This window comes from Neodiprion pinetum, chromosome 2, assembly GCF_021155775.2.
Source record: "Neodiprion pinetum isolate iyNeoPine1 chromosome 2, iyNeoPine1.2, whole genome shotgun sequence".
Taxonomy (NCBI): domain Eukaryota; kingdom Metazoa; phylum Arthropoda; class Insecta; order Hymenoptera; family Diprionidae; genus Neodiprion; species Neodiprion pinetum.
The window spans coordinates 25,391,601-25,411,015 of NC_060233.1; the positions used below are offsets into that span (position 1 = coordinate 25,391,601).

At 36.4% G+C, this 19,415-nt stretch overlaps 2 protein-coding genes across 12 annotated transcripts in view; one reads left to right on the forward strand and one right to left on the reverse strand.

Moving 5' to 3' along the window:
* LKRSDH (lysine ketoglutarate reductase/saccharopine dehydrogenase) overlaps positions 1-19,415 on the reverse strand; it is an 82,712-nt gene that overhangs the window by 50,437 nt on the left and 12,860 nt on the right. For 3 of the 6 annotated variants that reach the window (XM_046609944.2, XM_046609946.2, XM_069133632.1), the window contains 3 exons: positions 4,096-4,249; positions 2,270-2,752; positions 271-496 (listed from right to left, as the gene is read on the reverse strand). In XM_046609944.2, coding sequence (XP_046465900.1) covers positions 271-496; positions 2,270-2,752; positions 4,096-4,191 — 805 coding nt within the window. In that variant the 5' untranslated portion in view covers positions 4,192-4,249. Of the gene's footprint in view, positions 1-270; positions 497-2,269; positions 2,753-3,037; positions 3,097-4,095; positions 4,250-4,328; positions 5,351-8,704; positions 8,852-19,415 lie in introns of those variants that run through there. The other 3 variants (XM_046609943.2, XM_046609945.2, XM_046609948.2) reach the window with 3 other exon arrangements.
* Positions 15,074-16,793, forward strand: LOC124211166 (uncharacterized). Of its 6 annotated transcripts, none has more exons than XR_011176440.1 (4): positions 15,074-15,298; positions 15,515-15,757; positions 15,825-16,318; positions 16,543-16,787. XR_011176440.1 is itself a non-coding variant. In XM_046609974.2 (4 exons), exons 1-4 carry the CDS (start codon positions 15,237-15,239, stop codon positions 16,551-16,553), a joined length of 492 nt encoding a protein of 163 aa, XP_046465930.1. In that variant the 5' UTR covers positions 15,092-15,236; the 3' UTR covers positions 16,554-16,779. The 6 variants fall into 6 exon arrangements, 1 of the variants encoding a protein (XP_046465930.1); XR_011176442.1 differs by having other exon boundaries at positions 15,077-15,298; positions 15,825-16,262; positions 16,543-16,785; XM_046609974.2 differs by having other exon boundaries at positions 15,092-15,298; positions 15,825-16,000; positions 16,543-16,779.

Here is a 19,415-nt window from a genome sequence, read left to right on the forward strand (position 1 = left end):
AACATATTTCAAATGAGATGTTTCTGATATATTTCTCACATATGTCAGCTACGTTTTACTTGTATTACGAACATAAACATATTTCTGACATATTTCTGAAATGTTACAATGGGATTTTTAACATATTTCAAATAAAACATTTCTGAAATATTTCGTGCCGTATGTTTCTTGAAAAAATCCTACCGATATACCTGATTTATGATTGTCTTATTTCATGAAGCTAATCAATAACTTCGCTATAAATGTGAAAAAATCTCGAGCAATTCTCACCGCCATGTTCCGCAACTTTTCTCAACATTTCCGGAGGGACGTATTCGTGCGGCAATTCTTGAAATACTTCCTGACCTCCTTGACTAACATTTCCACTTCCTGTGAACACGAAAGTTAAGGGCCCAATGGATTTTGGCATCGCGCCCAAAGCCACTTCGTATCCAGCATCTCTGATTGCCTGACGAGCCATTGATGAATTTCTATAATTATGAGCAGGCCCAATATGCTGTGAACGAAAACAATTTGCATTTTATACTAAAATCTAAAAGCACCTGAATTCACCATGCTTCATTGTACGTTTGTATAATATGTGACAATATTTTGTAGGATTATACATTAATTATATTCGGTTCGGCGAAAATGGTGCAGTACTGTTTTGTTCAAACTTCAATATGTAAAATATTTTACTCAAATTCGATACTTTCTTTGGGTGATATATGCCCACAAAATTTCCGCAGTCACCTAGGGGCCGTCTCTAAACACAGAAGGTTATTTACCAAGATTTTTTACTTCCCCCCTCCCTGCCTCAGATTGTTACTTAACATTTTTTTCTCCAAATAATTCCGTAGAACACAACATATGATGGATAATTCACTGTCTGTATTCTCGGAATGAAGTTCAAATATTGATTGATGAACGATTTCAGTGACTCGTATCAGGAAGATGCTTCAATATCGGCAGAAAACTAACGTTGTCAATTCTCAAATACATTTTCAATTCGATTTCACGTTTATTTTCTCCCAACTTTTGCAATTTGCATAAAAATCGATTACTAATGAATTTGTAATGGTTGATTAAAAAAAAATCGATCCTTCATTACTGTTATAATTTATAGATATATATATATATATATATATATTCTATTAAACTATATAGAATATAAATCTATATAGAATTCTATTAAACGATAGTTCCGTCGTTACGATAAATACGTATTTTCAGAATAAGGAATAGATAAAATTGAATTGAATTACAATGGTAATTAGTAATTAATTTCTTTCATTCCCTTTTTTGAAAGTCATTTATACTCAATTTTATTATAATTACCTCTAGAAAGGTAATTCTTGATTGGATTTTTCTCAATCATATACGATCAACATAATCATAGTAATCAGTAATTAAAGTATTGCACATGCGTGCTTAGAGTACTAGCGAATATGCTACTTATTTATTGAGACTTGAAAATACTTGCGTAAGAAATTGCCCGACCCCTTGTCTCCTCCCCTTTTCTAAAAACCTTACGTAATTTATGGACAGCCCCTTATGTGCTGACATTATAAGTTTATCATTACATTACATATCATTACAATCTTCGTTGAAATGAATTAAAAGAATTAATAATGATGCAATTAATAGATTTCGAAGGTAACTGCAATGATAAACGAAACAGAGTCAGTCGAGTCCTTATAGAAAAATATCCTATAAAACAAATACAACAATAAAAACCTAAAAACGGCAAGAAGCTTCCTCTCAGTAATCTTTCCAAAAATTCGAAAATTCTATTTCTCATCACTACCCATATGAATCTGACACTCAACTTTCGAAAGTACAAAAACAAAAAAATCATGATTGTTAGCGGGCAAGTTTCGATTAATTCTGTAAACGTGTAAATTTTCTAAAGAACTGTATATCATTGAAACATAATTTCTACGAAAAACTGTAATAGTTTCTTATCAACCACATTTTATTCTTACAAAAACTGCAGTAGTTTAGGAAATAGTGCAATAGAATTACGTAAAAATATTTCTGAATTTTTTCACGCAGCGAATTATTTCAGTGTTGATTCTATCGTGAATTTTGACACGTCTAAAACTTCAGGTTTTTTTTCGAACGAATCTTCAAAAAGTACTTATTCCAATAAAAGGAGGATTTCTTGGAAAAATAGTGTAAAATGGGAGAAGATATAATTCATTAAATTTCGTGAGCATGTCAGAATTTTTACACTAGGTTCCAGGGAAACCTCTATCTAAGATACAGATGCATTTGATTATATTCTTGCCATAAACGGAGTATGATGTCCCAAGGCTAACAATCTCAGTCCAAGTCCATGCAAAATGTTGACCATCCCAGCAACTCCTGCATATTTTCCAAAAGCGACAACTCTTTGACCCGTATCATCTGTTAACTTTTCGAAGTCCAGTAACCGAATGTTTTTCTCTAAGATGGCATCTAGAAGAGGCATATTGCTCTCCTGTGCTTTTATAGTATGAGAAAAACAACAGTAAGTCTTATTTGGTATTAGCTGATCGACGGGGACTTGTTTTACGCCAAAAATAACGGACGCTGAACTGATGTCTTCCTGCAAAGAAGCACCGGCCGCTAGATAGGATTGCATTGGATACGCCCGCCTGTTGCTCGGCTGCACAATAACTTTGACTCCAGCTCTCGTTAATCGCCGCACATTTGACGGCGCCAATGGTGCTCGACGTTCCCATACTGACTGATCCTCCCTTCTTATGGCTATTATCTTTCCCTTCAAGCTCTAGAATATCACACAAAATTGGTAATTTGAATGTAATTAACAGAACTAAAAAAGTGGGTACGTCATAAAAATAATATAATCAATAAATAATATGAAATACTTGAGTAAGTTATGTGCTATTGTACATAATGCAACTACAGTTTAATTTAATATATTGTAATAGACCTTTAGGAAACACAGGACGTCTAGCAATATCTAGACTTTATACGAGGTTCTAGTGCTATTGTTAAAAAATCAGAAAATACGCGAATTGTTGTTTTAATAACTGAGAATATTTAGATGTACCGTAATACATAGCTCATTGTCAGTCGTGTTCACCGTCAATCATATTTCGGAGCAGATGATCCTATACTCTGTCCGCCGAGAGACTGACCTACTTACGAAGCCAAACGCGTCCAGTTTGGTCAAATCCTGCCCAAAGCTCTGCCCACTTTACCCGGATCAGGTAAACGAACAAGGTCACACAACAAAGACAAGAGAACTCAGGCATTCAAACCTAACGGTTAATTTAAAACCTAGTAATTGATTCCAAACCTGACAGTTCATTTCATACCATTTTAAACCATCGAGCGTCAGTCGTTGCAACGTTGTGAGTCAGTCCGGACGTGTGAAATTTGAATTGTGATTTTTTTATTCTGGTTGATTAATACATATGATGGCAGAAAATATAGACGAGGAAGTAGAAAAAAATTTATTCGAGTTATAATGAGACCGCGATGTTCATATAATTTCACTTATTAGTCCTTTTACAGAGCGTGGACTTTTGATGCAGAGCACAAATGTATGAAATTATAGGTACGATATTGAAGGAGCTCCGCTATCCCAGCCCGACTCCCACTGGACCTAAACCTGCGCGATGCTAGGTCGGTCTCTTGCCGGACAGAGTATAAACTTGTTCAAGGTAACTATTAGCGTACGTTTTCGACGTATCTTAGCTAAGTTATCTTCAGATCAACTTTTAATCGTTTCGGTAAGTTATGTAAAAACAGACATCTTAAAGGCAACTTTTAGATACTGGTGATTACTGGGAAGCGGTTCCATTCGGGTGATCCGAGCCTAACAAGCGACTGCCAGGGTCACCTATAAGATGATGGCAGAGTTCAAAAAACGCGGACAGAACAAAAATCATTTCATTGCATGAGGATACTGGCGAGTGTCAGGAGCAGGGTAGTAACATAAGATGTACAAACAACAATAAAGTAATGGCGCGAATCTATATCGTGAATTCATAAAAATGATCAGCATTGTACCGATATTTTAAAGACCAGCGCTGCTCGACGTTTCAGCATACTTTATAATATTTATTGTAAAACAAACGAAGTATGATAATGTGGAGTACTTACACTAGAGTAACGAGAGTTATGTATCACATTGCTGCTTGGAAGGTGGGTAGGAAAATTTAAGCCGCATCGTAATTTCGTAGATCTCAAAACTTCCATCTCACTTTATTGAAGTGAGACCCCGCTGATAATTGACGTTCCAACGAATTGATGAGTTCTGTTAATAACATAAGAATTGTGTTAGATTTCAAAATGAACAGCATGTGTGTATAGTAAGATACTGCGTGTGGAAGCACCTTCTGTTTTTTTCCAACCAGCGCCGTGCCTAGGGGTGGGGCAAAGGAGCAACCGCCCCAGGCGCCGTGTCGTGAAGGCGGCATTCGGGTGAAATTTTTTTCATAAAATCAAAACATACGGTACGTATAATAAACTTGAAAATGATTCTCCTTGCGTATTTGTCATGGTTTCATTTGTCATTATGCCACCAGCATAACAGAAATTGGTGTGGAAATGACAATATTAAATGTATTGCAACATGCGCCACATACTACTTCAGTGTCTCACCCTGCACATTCAGCATGGATCCCGCACGCACGACGACGAACGCGTGACAAACCACCGAATCCATCATCTATTATTTGTTAATTTTCATTTAACCCGTTATGTACAGACCCCCAAATAAAATCATAAAAAACACACAGGGTGGGTGCCACCCCATATTTATAAAACGTTAAATTTTCAATATTTTTTGCTCAATATTTAACTACATTCTCTCAATATACCACAATTCAAGATTAAATTGTTTCCATAAGGCTAACATAACAAAATCGTATGATACATTTTAAAGTTGGAAGTGATCGACTTTGATGAAACTGTGAAAACTTAGAAATATATTCAATGAAATGAAAATATGCGAAAATTTCCATTTTTCCTTAGAAATAGTGTAATATGAGCCACTTATTTGGCGTGGGATGGTTCACACCCCAGATGTCCACAACAGGTTAGAGTCTATAGTCAATTCTGAAACAGTACCCCAAATTTTTTTCAGATTTTTTATACATCCGGTTAATTATTTATAAATATTGAGAGTGATTTTGAAAGGGACCTTTTTTTAAATTCTCTAAAAGTTCTAAAAAATTCTATTTTCTTTTCGAAACATGCCAAGACCGGGCCTGTGATAGGCCTGTTAAAAAAAAATGTAAATACTCACTATGTTTTTGATAAGAATTCCCAAAAATTCTTGATACTTCGTTTTTTCACTTAGAACATTTCTAGACCGGTTTCATTGTGAAGTTGATGAAAAAAAGCTGAATAGACCAAAAAAAATAAACAAAAATCACTCCATATTGGAACTGGAATAGAAATATTCTAAGTGAGAAATAGAAGTTTTCAGCATTTTTTAGTAATTTACAGACTGTTTTAACAATCTTATAGTTGACCAAAAAAATCGAAAGCTCTGAAAAAAAAAATTGAGAAAAAATCAACCCATCATGGACCCGATCTTGAAATATTTGGAAAAGAAAATACAGTTTTTGAGGATTTTTTGCAAATTCTAAATAAGGTCATTGTCAAGATCATTCTAGATACTTATAAATAATTAACCAGTTGAATAAAAAATCTGAAAGAATTGAGGGTAGTATTTCAGAGTTGAGACAATTTCATAAAAATCAAAAATGATGAGGGTCAGACTGTTAGTTGGGTTTACATGGAATTCTCGATACATACGTATATTTGTATTGATAAAAGCGGTTTCTCTAAGCCTACCCAAGACGCCCCAAGAGCTAGGCACGGCACTGTTTCCAACACCTGTTGGGAAGTTCGATTTCCCCATTTCCGAACAGTGCGGTAAAACAACGTTGATTCTGTGTTGGACAATATAATAGTACATTATGTGACAATCGCGGGAAGTAAGTGATACTTGCACGAGTGCGACGTTTGCCGCCCAAGCGAAGCGAGGATGGCAAGAAGCACGAGTGGAGAGTCACTTGCCCGCACGAGTTGTGTATACCATTTTTTGACACAAGTTGTGTATACCATTTTTTGACACAAGTTGTGGTAAGGCCGCGATAAGATCTGATAAAAGTGGTATTGGTAAAAGTGGTATTGGTACATAGAGAAAAGCTAATGTGAACTTTTGTAATCGATGTTAGTAATCCGAGCATCGCCTTCGCTCCTTAGCGCCGTGTTTGTATACATCGATTATAATCTGGTAAATACACAGTGAGCAGGAGTATGTTATTCATACAGCACCGAAACATCGTGTTTGTATACATCGATTATAATCTGGTAAATACACAGTGAGCAGGAGTATGTTATTCATACAGCACCGAAACATCGTGTTTGTATACATCGATTATAATCTGGTAAATACACAGTGAGCAGGAGTATGTTATTAAAATTCTAGAGATCTCTGTAAAGGTAATATTCACTCACCGCCCCATACAGCACCGAAACGTTGCTACAACGTTGCAGCAACGTAACTTTGCAATATTGGCAATGTTGTAGCAATGTTTCTATGTCCGCGTCTATTGCATAACATCTGCAATGTTTCTGCAATATTGCCAAAATTCCTGCAATATTGCAAAATTCCCGCGCCAATATTGCGATTTTTTTTACCCATACGTTATCAAAGGTCACTTTTAAATAAATGATACAATCTAGATAGAAACTTTTATTTTTACTTAGAATATATTTTTGGTATTGTTTTATACAGGTATTAATAGCAATTAATAACAGTTATATAATGTGCTTAAAAATATTCAATGATACATAACAGTAGTGATTCGTCTGATTAAATGGATCTTTGTCACCCGTTTCCTCTTGTAAATATTGAATCTGTGATTCCCTAAAATATATATTTTTATAATATTAAGTTTGATGGCTCCGAATTTTTGAACGGAATGATTGTTTGTTTGTTTTTTTTTTTTTTTTTCCCTGTTAAATCACAATTTATTCTCATTCCAAAGTTACAAGTATCAGAATTGAGTTCATACAAAGAGTAACGGTTGTACGTACATATTTGTATTGTGCTAAAAGAATGCCTCGAGTCCGTTCACAGCTATCGGTAATAGGCTTGATACGTATTTAAAGAATTTAGACGTATTTTTCGCTACCAAATTAGACCGGTCCAAAAAAAAACAATTTTTTTCCTTCCGCCTTCCTCATTAAACTGTTGTTCATGATGAACAACAAATCCCCTGCAAATTTCAGCTTGATCGGAGAAGATTTAGAGGTCCCGCTTTCGAGTTTTCGTTTTTACATCGAAATAACACGTAAGAAAATGTTTACCTCAACTGACCGTCGATTTCGCGTGAAAATGAAGACGAAAAAAATATATATATGTATATATAAATATATCATTATACCTATCTCTACATTTATTAGTTTCCGTCCTATGTATGTAGAACTTGAAGTGATATCACCCGGGTAAAAACAATATATTAATATGTATAATAATTAGATATTATCATTGTACTTAACGTTATAATAATCATAGGAACTCGATCTGATTGTGGGTGTGAACTGTTAATGAATAAGAAGCGCAAGAGCGTGAGAAATTAAAAATAAAAAGTGATCTCCGATTGAGAAACAAATTCAGTAAAATACCACAAGTCTCAACAATCGGAAAAGAATAGAAACGGAACGATTAGCAGAATTATGAATCCCATTTCTTTAAGTTTCCGAATTAAGCATGAGTTATTCCAATGAGACACTGTTCGTTTTAATCTGTTTATTCGTTTCTAGTCGATTTTATCTGTTCTTTCCTATCTCGTCATATTCGCGACAATGCCACCTCTAATAGCTTGTTCGTTTCAATGATTAATTTAGAATAAGGGATGGCCATTATCAATCCGATTCAATTCTTTCTATCCAAATTAATTCTTTTCAAAGAATACGAAAAATCCGTTTGGATAAAGAAATCGGAATAGATCGTATTGAAATTCTCAATCCATTTCTATTCTTTTCCGATTGTTGGGGTGGATCTCGTTTTTTAGACGGAGAACACGAAAATTGACGTTATGATCAATGCAGATAAGCGGGACAAGCGATAGACAAATACATGACGAATTCTGCATACACTATCAACCGAAGACAGAAATTTCGTAGCCTTTCGCAGCATATATACACGTAATTATTGTATACTTACTTGCCAAGAAAACAGCCATGATGTGAACAATCACTGCCGGAACAAACCTTATATCACGCCATACACTTCGTTACGATTCACTAAAAACGCTGAAACACGCGCAAACCGGTGACGTAGCAGGTCAACGCACGTGGACGAAATTTATAGGTAATCCATTTTCGCACACGCGAAATATGAAAGAAAAAAGTCCCATATATACAGATATGCGCATATATGTATATATGTATAATGCACGCACAATAATTAAATACACACGTGCAGATAATTTCTTGGCTTTATACACGTATGTGAAGATGGAATTTATATAATAATAATATATATAATAATGCTGATATATAAATTATCATATATACATATTGCAAACTTATATTGCAGAAACATTGCGTAACATTCCGTTTGCAAAGATCTTACAGCAACATTGCAATGCAATTCAATGAAAATGAGATTTGCAATGTGATGAGACATTGCTGCAATCTTGCGTGCTGTCTGGGCACACATTTCGCAGGTACGGTAAAACGAACTTACCGCACGCTGTGTCAAAACTGGGTTCACGTATAAATGAGCGATCTCTGACTCTTACGATTACAACCGTTGACTGAAGATTTCTAAACATAACTAGCCATGGGTGTTCTTGCGAAATAACCGAGTACAATGTATGTCAACATAGTGGCCAGCACAACTTACTGGAATGTAATAATACTGGAGCGATTACTACGGTGGCGGGGGTTCTAAAGAGAGAAATAGCATTGAAAGGAAGTGTTGTCTCCTTCTATTAGCTACTGCGCATGCGTGGGAGAGTTTAAGTAAAAATGTAATCTCACAGATTTACAAAAGAAAACGCGTGCGAAAGGGGCAAATAATCTCTGATGTACAAGGTTTTGGAAGTCTCTACGAGCCCCCTGACACTGGCCTGCTTTTCCTATACGATAAATGCAAACGCGTTTTGTCTCGAAATCTGAAGTTCTTGAAATCGCCACCAGCAGCGCTGGCTGTTCTGTGTGAATCTTCTTGGCCTCCCCTTAAACACTCCGACCGCTCCGATTATTGTGTTCATCGTGCTGTTATTGTTGTGACGTGTGAAATTTATTATTTAAATTGAGTGAAAATTGTTAAATATATAAAACTGTTTTATGCAATCACGATGGCTTGGCATTCCCGTGCAAAGACCATGCGCATGAAATAATATATCAATTAATCCAACTTTACGTATCTAAAAGGATGCAGCAGTACTGCACACGCATGAATACAGAGCAACAAAAAGACAAGCAATTGTACAAAAAGAAAGCTAAATTCTGCAAAACATAAACGTACACATGTAACATACATGTACATTTTGTATTATAGTCATTATTCTATTCATTATATTCATGCGAAAATAAATGAATATTTTCACTCTTGCATATGGATGTTTTTTGTCGTCTATGTAAGTACCTTATTACATTCCTAGTACCTATTTTCTAAGTCAACTTAGAATATTCTCATTTGTTGAAGGACTATTGCTGAATACTTAAAATTGGTTATTGAATAATGGTTTTCATAAAGTTATCTACAATATTTTCATTATCCTCTTATTTCATATTGATTTTACAAAAAGTTATCTACAATATTTTTATTATTGTTTTATTTCATATTTATTAAACAAAAAATTATCTACAATAGTCTTATATTCATGTAAAATATTAGAGACGACGGTGCTACATATATCTATATATGAGAAGTTCTTACAGAACAGCTAGCGCCACAGTGCAGCAAGCACATTTCGCGTGCCACTTTTACCTACCAGTGTCAGGGGGCTGGTCTATAATATACAGATCAGTACTCTCCGTACACTCTTTCCTATAGAAAGTAATCGCGCGGGGGAAGGGGGGGGGGGGGGCGGCGGCGTACGTTCCAGTTGTATTATAATTCTGCGATATCATCTAACGGCTTTCCCAGTCTCCCGAGCCGTTATCATGATGTTCAGTCCAGGAATATAAACTTTATGATCATAATATTATCTCTATGATTCTCACTCGTGCTATTGCAACACTCGCCCGCCTTCGGCTCATACAGCCAACTCCGCAAGCGTATGCGAGTGAACGTTGCAAACTTCAAACTTGTCGGAAATCGCCCATATGAGTCGTTTTATTTATCACATTTCGGAAACGAAAGGTTTGAAAGAAGTTGCCAATTGGCTGATTTTTAAATATTGACCAATTATATGTTTGTCAGTGCTTTCGTTTTCAGAACGTTTTTGGAATTATTTTTATATGGAGTTTATAACACAAAATCAACGTACAACGAACACTTGTCCGAAGAACTAGATCAACATCCGTATGTCTATCAGTAAAATGTTAACCTTCCGGCTAACTTGTTTTCCGTCCGAAACTAAATTCGAGTTCAATTCAATACAAATTTTGTGATAATGATTGGCGATGCAGCTAACGTAAGAAAATGGGATGCTTCGCATCTTTATTTTGGATGCGTTCCAATATTAACTGGCAGCGCTAAAAACTCTCTATGACAGAGGCAGAGCTGCTCACCAACTCGGGAGCACAAAAAAGATAAAAGATTGTTGTTGACAGTACTGGGAGCTAATATCGGACTGCATCCCCCATGTGTGTTTATTTGCTCTACAGAAAGTGAAAGAGCAATTGAGTATTATAATAACTTTCTAATTGTCCGTTCGAGTGAAAAGATTATGTTCGGCCAAATTCAGTAATTTTCGAAGACAGGGACAAGGATTATGAAACAATAAATTCCTTTCTGTATATTTATAATCAAAAAGAAAAGAGTAGGTTGGTGCGAAGAAGGAAAAGTACTGTTTTGATCTCTACACTAATTGAAACTCATGACATTTTCGAGTGCAATTAAAATATTGCGCCTTATTGCAGCAACCGGAGTTACATCTCTCAATTCAAGTTGCGGTATCCTACAACGGCCATCCCAAACGCTGTCAAGACGAATGATATTCGACGTAGTCAAACAAGTAATATTAGACATTTAGGATGACTATTAATACGATACTCAACCTGATCATGAGCTGTAACTCCGATTGCTTGAATAAGGCACACATATTGTTGCGCGTCTGGCCGGGTTTTCACGAGCAGTAAAATGCTGCTACAATATTTTTCAGCCGAGTTTCCGACTAATAGAAATGCCAATAAAACAACGAAGCGCTACCTGATTCGTGCTAAATGTAAATTACCTATTGTATTGTCATTCATACTGTTTAAGAACTAGACAGTAAAATACTAAGGTGTCATTTTGCTGTCCATAAAAATCCAGACTCTGGAGAAACTCATAGCATATTATATTTCGATAGTTTCTTTACTGTTCAAATATGAAGAATTCCATATTTCAATGCCTATTTCTCTTTCACTGTAATGAAATACAAACATAGAGCTATTATAAATAAAGTGAGCAACGTACGAGCGCCCGTGCAAGTGTAAAGGAAACGGACACTGATAAATATACTAACTGGATACAAGCTCGCCACCACATTGATGTCCCCGACAGAAACCACAGCAAGACTGGCAGTCAACTTCGCTACTACATAGGACGAGGTGATGTTAAACAAATCATTGCGCATAGGAGTTCATGAACTATGGTTCAATCGGCTACGGCAGTAACAATAATACAAATAATGGACCAAAACACCAACTGTAAGAAATCTTTAAGGTAGCATTCTATGACATTGCATATTGTAATATTAATAACAGTAGAGAATATGTAAATTTGAACAACTGGTAAATTTGAAAAATTAACGACGGAGCCAGGAATCGAACCTGGAATCTAGCGATGCTAGAAAGGGGTAAACATAAACATCTACACACTACAGTCTCCTTACATCGTGCATGCAGAGAAGAAATTCTTACTCATACAAATCGGGCACATGAAAACAAATTTGAACTCGCTGGTTATGAGAGAAATTAAAGACAACAGAGTCAGGGCGGCTAGGTGGTCTAGTGGAGTAAGTCTCCGGTAAAGCATCGCTAGATTCCAGGTTCGATTCCTGGCTCCGTCGTTAATTTTTCAAATTTACCAGTTGTTCAAATTTACATATTCTCAACAAAAATTCTCTCGTAGATTAATGATTTGCACACCCGCATCTCATTTATTGAACGGCATTGCTGTCTTACGGGCTTCTCATCGGAAGCAAAGGATTGAAAGGGGTAAACATAAACATCTACACACTACAGTCTCCTTACATCGTGCATGCAGAGAAGAAATTCTTACTCATTAATAACAGTACTTTGATACGAAATAAAATTACTGGACTATAAATAAAAACAAGAATAAATTATGTGAAATATAAATGATGAAATATTTGTCATTTATTTAATAGAGAATAGCATCTGTAGAAACTTAAATTGACTAGATATGTACAAATTCTACATTTCATTCAATCGAGTGTACATTCCTTCCATGTCCTTACAAATTAGAACCAATGCAGTCATGATCATGTTCAGTTCAGGATTATAGTTGATGATCTTCTTTGTGACCTCCCCATTGTATACGGCTTTCTAATGTTCAATCTGTATAATTCATATAGTATGAGGTTTGAAATAATAGGTGGGCAGTATATTTTGCTTGTTATTTTATGCACCAAACGCAAATGAAAGAAAAGAAATGTTAACTATTACAGCTTTTATATCGACACTGTACATCAGTGTAATTCACGAGAAAAACATACAGTAATATTTGGTAAAAGGAGTACGTGAATTATCAAAATGGTAGAATTAGTTTAGTTAAAATAGTAGTAAATAGTGTAGGTAGTATTCTTAGTTTTAGTATTGCAAGGAATTGAATCACAATTGTACTTATTGATGTGCCCAAACGATTTATCGACTTAGAAAATGGCGAACACTTGAGCCAGTTACAGAAATTGCATGATTTTTGATCAGTGCATAGAGACGAAGTTCAATATATGCTATAAGAATTTGTGTGATAAGCATATAAACATGATGTGAAAATTCTTCTAAACTTTGCTTCTGTGCATGTAAATAATCGAATACATATTTAGATCCCAACTACCAATACAATATTTTCTTCTGCAATATTGCAAAGGTGAGATAGTAGTACATGGCTAATAACAAACAATTGTTTATTATACGTACATTTATAAGGAACTTCGTCCTCATCCGAATTTTCATGTGCCTCACTCGTTTCTTGTCGGAAAACTCTAAAAACGCTACCTTTCCGTAATCTTGTAAAATTCCTCCATCATTTGAAGTAATCGCTGGCGAAATGCTCAAAGTTAAAAACAACTGTTTTCACTGGCACCCAATCTGGTTTTCCCATATTTTCTGCTAAACTAATAACAATCGAGGTGTGATCTTAACTTCTAAGCGATTCTTTTCAAAATATTCACCTGTTAACTGTTATTACTTTATGTGTTGTCAGCTTCTTCCAACATTCGCACCTCCCCATTATTAATTATTTTTACCAACCGTTATTTCCGTATATTTTAATCGCATATACATTCAATGTCTAATATTCACGCTTCAAACTAAATAATACAAACAATCCTTATTTTTTGGGGTAGGTTAACGTAAGCAACGTAGTACGCTGGCTGACTGCCAGGTATCGCAATGGTCGAATCTCACCTTCTTTTGGAACGCGGTCTTACATACAGGCCTGAAAACTCGGCTATTTTTAAGCGGTGGAGATTGTATGGTAGAGTGTATGGAGGGCACGGTCTTATATACAAGGGCCGGATTCTGAACATCAAGTGAGTTCGCGTTCGCTTTGTGGAAACGGAAATTTGAAGTGTGATGTCAATCTTTTCTTTCCTGAATAGTGTATGGCTCAGAAACTTGCGGACTGTGCCATCTAGCGGCTAATAAATCGTTCTCTATCTGCTCGTGGTAATTGCCCACCCACTAGCACCCCGTGTATTTTCTATTATTTTTTTGCCTGTGGTGTCGGTTTCTAACGTAACCTCGCGTTGAGCACGCAATATATAACAGACAACTTATCCGAAAAATAACTCTAAAATAAGAAGTATACAGTATACTCAACACCCAACCTTTTGAGAAGGAATAAGAGGTTATGTATGATTAATTCAAACAAACGTCAGAACTAACATCTATTTTTCTCTCCTTTCTTAGCTATCACCCTCTATCAACAGCATGTGCCTCTTCGTAATAATATTTAACATCGATAAGCTTTGTACGGACCGTGATGTTCATTAACCATCGACTATAATAATACTATGGAGAGCGGAAAACTATAGAACTCACTAACTCGAACTCACTTGATCATGGAGACTAGAGTACAGGAGTCCAATCTCTGTATTGAAGATGTGTCCGCGAAATCATGAGAAATAAGGGTTCCGCTACAGCGGCGCTGTCGTCATTCTGGACCAATAGCTATATGTATATTAAATATAATAGTCTCCATGATGCCGCACATATTTACGTTTATTAGAATTATTATAATTTTGGTCAGTATATCACTGTATTACTATATTTATAGGATCAGAACGTCCGGAGCGACGCTGGTAATAAAACCGTGCACTATTAAACTCACTGTTTCGCGGACGCCTTTTCTGTCTCTCCGCCTTAGAGATTGGACTCCTGTACTCTAGTCTCCATGCACTTGATATTCAGAATCCGGCCCCAGGTCTGGCAACTCCTATGCTAGGAGCCACGATTATTCGCGTCACTTAGCGAGGCCAAATTTCGATTCTAGCGGCACCACCAGTTGCCACTGCGGTCTAGTTACCAGGATAACAATAACCTCAATAAATACGATGAGTGAGCGTGAGTGAGCCATATACATTGTAACGTGGCATTTTTGATGCCCGTTACAAGGGGCTCCTTGAATCCTGGGCGGAACCAAAATTAAGGAATTTCCGAAATTGAGTCGCGAAGTCTTCGCAAAAGAGCGCCAGGACTCACTGATATATATATACACTGGATTGGATTACGCGTGGTGCCGTCACGCCAATTGAACGGTAGCCATTTTGTACAGATTCTTGTCACTTCAGATATATATATATATATACGTGATATATGTATGTGTATATAATCGATTGCGATGGAAAATTACAGTAACAATTATTGAGGTAACAATGAGTACCTGCGTTTTTTGCAAAACAAAGCAATCAAAATATAGTGGGCGATCATTTCACAAGTGAGTATACAACGCTGAAGCGTTCTGCAAATGATAACTTGCAGAGGTTATGTCAGCATACGAAGTATTTACTAATTATATTTAACGAGTATTATAACGTACGAATCGTGTCAGTAAAAATTCACAATATTTGAATTATGAACCGATCTTATTATAATTGAAATTGAAAACTCGGGTATTATTGACTCAGGGATTAAATTATAATTCGATATGTAGATTTCCCGTGAAAGATGTGTTGCGCCTTCAGCAGTGGTTAAAAGAAATGAAGAGGAAGGACTGGAAGCCAAACCGAAATAGCACATTGTGTTCGGCTCATTTTACAAATGACTGCTTTGATAGGACAGGATTCCTAATTACATTGAAAAAGAACAGTGTACCAACTATATTTGACAACCCAAAATCAGAGTGTTCATCTTGTCACCGATTAAGGGAATATGGACGTGGCTATTCATTCTTCAAGTAAGTACCGTTACTCAATGCAACATAACGTGTGAATTAATAAATTTAAACTTTGCTTGTTAGGTAGGTTCCCATTGGATGAACCTGATATTATGAAGCAGTGGATCGCAAATATAAACATTGGTCCGTGGTCTCCATCAAGTGATAGCTTTCTGTGTTCCGACCACTTTGAACTCTCTTGCTTTCAGAAGAAAAGTAAAAATTATATAACTTTACCAAAAGGCAGTATCCCAACGTTATTTGGTAAGATCTGAAACTATTAATCCCTTTTAGGTCAGAGAAAACTCAGTGTGCATAAAGACACGTTGATGTGATGCACTATTGCGTCAATGTCGTCGAAGCGGTTAATTACCTACAGATTATAAAGTGCTCTGTTACAGAAAAATCGTGTGTGACACATTTCTGTGTATTTCCATTGTCGTTATTTATTAGTAACTTATCTGTCGGTGAAAACTTGCAGCAGACCGAATTTCAGGATGAATCCGATCGGCCCACCACAGTGAATGTAACCAAATTACATGAGCACCTACACATTTGTACCTGATTTGCATGCTCAGATATGTACATCTTTTTTATTTTCTTTTCATTGTGCTTGTAACTTTTTCTTCATGTGAATGGATTGTGGATTGATACTACTAATTATATTGTTGTGGTTTATCGCACGCAACTCTATAAAAATTCCTTAACGTTTGCAAGGAATGTTTTATTCTCCATATTTTTGAATAAAGTTTTTACTCACCCAATATGATATAATTTAATTCAAAACTTTTTTTACATGTCTTAAGCTCCACTTTGATGATCAATGGATGGTAAATGGATTCCCTAACGGTTGAATTAGTGTTATACAAATTTTTGAATAATCCGTATGAAATTCAGCCCACCATAGGATGAAGGATAATGGACGGAAACTTCTTAGAATTGAGGACTTCTTTTGAACATAAAGAAAAATCACGCTTAAATACAAGTTTTTCGTCATATTATTTAATGATCTTTTACATCATATAATTGTAAATAATAATATACCTTCGAAAAAATGATTTGTTCTTCATTTAATGTATCAAACATTATTTTACTCGTCAAAAACTTTTTTGTGTGACGAATATATCGTTAGATCTAAATAGCATATATTACGCAGTTCAAATCTAGCGCGCATTTTGTGACAACTTTCTGTACAAGATGGCGGAAATTAAATTGTTCAATTGGACGCACGAGCTTACACGTAGAGTATACGGTAATATCCAATCCAGTGTATATATATATCAGTGCCAGGACTAGAGTCACGCATCCGAAACTACGAGATGGGGACACCTTAGCGAATAGCGTAAGATATTTCAGGTTTTTTGTTTCTTTTATTTGTCGAGTTACACCGGCATCAGGCAGAAGTCGGCACCGAATTCGGAGAAATTGCGGAATGGCGGACTAGCGATAATTGCGAAGGAAGGATGTCGAGGCTGCGGAGGGGGAGCCAACGCAGATCCTCGCATCGCGGGAATCCAAGGTGGACGCGATTCTCACTGGCGGCCGGTGCGCCGCAGCCTCTCCCCGTTCACTCCGCCAACAATTGACTAGCGAACTTGCAACGGACCGACTAGCAACGAGGGAGCACCACGCTCACCACCGAGACGTCATGGAGCTGCGCGGAGGACGAGATTGCGATTTAGCGTCAAGTTCTGCGCCGCGACGTTATGAAAGGTGCGCGTCGAGTTGCGCAATCGACGAAATCGATGACGGATCGATTATTGCGTATTCTTGTGGGTATGACGTCACGTATGGGATGGCGTATCAAGATCAGTATTGCGGCAGGTCGTAAGTTTTTGAAACCACTCCGGCTCTGTCGGTCGTGATAAGTAGTCACGTTTTGGGAAGTTCCGCGAAGTAATGGAGTCGCCCAAAAATCGCGAGGGGAATCGAACGGGGGTTGCAAGGATGTAGGAGGTAAGCGCTGCTTCTATCCCCGCGATTGAATTTCGAGCCTAATTACGAAAAGGCTTTCCGAGTAACGGATAGCCGTTTTGGATTTGCGTTGTAGAAAAGTACTCGAAATTCTTTTGCCGTTTCTTTTGCTTGACGACCGTAGCCCGAGACCACGGTTTAGAGTAAAGTAAATTTTGAGTTCTTGAGAAAGTTGAGTCTTCCACTGCACTACTAGTCGATACTATGTAAATTTATGTATTAGTGTCTCAAATGTTGTGTGCCCCAGCTTAGGATTTACAGTTTGTCTCACAATTAATGAGCTTAACTTCTTTTGACGATAGAAAATAACTATTCTTGCCACAAATTAAGCAGTCAAAAAATGGTTACATTTGGAAATGTTATGATATTTATTACTGCAAAGATCGTATACATATATCAAATAAATGATCATTATAACCCTACGTGGATTTAGTTCGTAAAGAGAAATATTAGGTTGCAATGAGCATTGCACTTATTTTTGATTGATTAAAAACATTGTTTACGTTCTGTCATAGCACAGCTGTGCAAAGCTACTTCTCGACTCTTCCCAATCTAACTTGATTGGCTTACCTCAAGGTTGTGTTACGTGCCAGCCGGTATCCACGGCGGCACCCTCTCTGCGCCCTACCTTACCAGCGTGCAGTTACCATAAGAGAGCCTTACGTGCTCTTACCAATAGTCGTAGATTAATACCAACACACATCGTAACGTCCAAATTCTTATATCGACAGTTCTCATACGTTAGATTAACCGTTATTTCATCAGTCAAGTTCATAACATATACGGTATATTGGGATGCTTTTTTATTCGACTATTTTTTTTTTCAGTCCCATCGTGAAATTTTTTTGAAAAGACAAAACAAAAAAATCCCTGAAAGTTTGAGCCCTTAATATTATTATTAAGTACTAGACCAAGGCGTGTAAAGATTTCCCATTGAAAATACACGGAAACTGGGATTTTTTATCTTTAAATTTCTATAGCTCAGCGGCATTTCATGGCATTGCTTTGACCATAGACAAGTATTTCTCAGAATTAAACGCTCTACAAAAGTGCCCATTGCGGCAAAGTCGTAACTCACACCGGCGAGGTAGTACGGACCACTAAACCTGATTTTTCCATGAGATTCGCGTTTTTTCGCATTTATCTCGTAAACGACAAGAGATAAAAAAATGCAAGAAACAAACTTGTAGGAAATTTAATTTCCTACAAAAAAGGTCCTTAGTACTGAGTCGCTAACATCAATATTTCTGGAGATAATTAATTAAAAAATTGTTGTAATTTCAAATTTTCATATTTCCGATTATTTATATTTTTTTACCCTTCCACCTTTAAAAAAAAGTAATTAGTTAAAAAATTAGTGATGGATAATGAAAGAACGATATTTTTATAATTTGACGTGATTTTCGATAAAAAATTAAAATTACAAAAACTTTATAATTGATTATCTCCAGAAATATTGACGTTAGCGTCTCAGTATTAAGGACCTTTTTTGTAGGAAATTAAATTTCCTACAAGTTTGTTTCTTGCATTTTTTTATCTCTTGTCGTTTACGAGATAAATGCGAAAAAACGCGAATTTCATAGAAAAATCAGGTTTAGTGGCCCGTACTACCTCGCCGGTGTGAGTTACGACTTTGCCGCAATGGGCACTTTTGTAGAGCGTTTAAGTCTGAGAAATACTTGTCTATGGTCAAAGCAATGCCATG

Excerpts from the sequence above, each read along its gene's own strand:
- LOC124211166 (XM_046609974.2), top strand. The coding sequence starts at position 15,237 with ATGAGTACCTGCGTTTTTTGCAAAACAAAGCAATCAAAATATAGTGGG. Across the intron at positions 15,299-15,514 it reads AGTGGGCGATCATTTCACAA|ATTTCCCGTGAAAGATGTGT; the intron begins GTGAGTATACAA and ends TTCGATATGTAG. Across the intron at positions 15,758-15,824 it reads CGTGGCTATTCATTCTTCAA|GTTCCCATTGGATGAACCTG; the intron begins GTAAGTACCGTT and ends CTTGTTAGGTAG.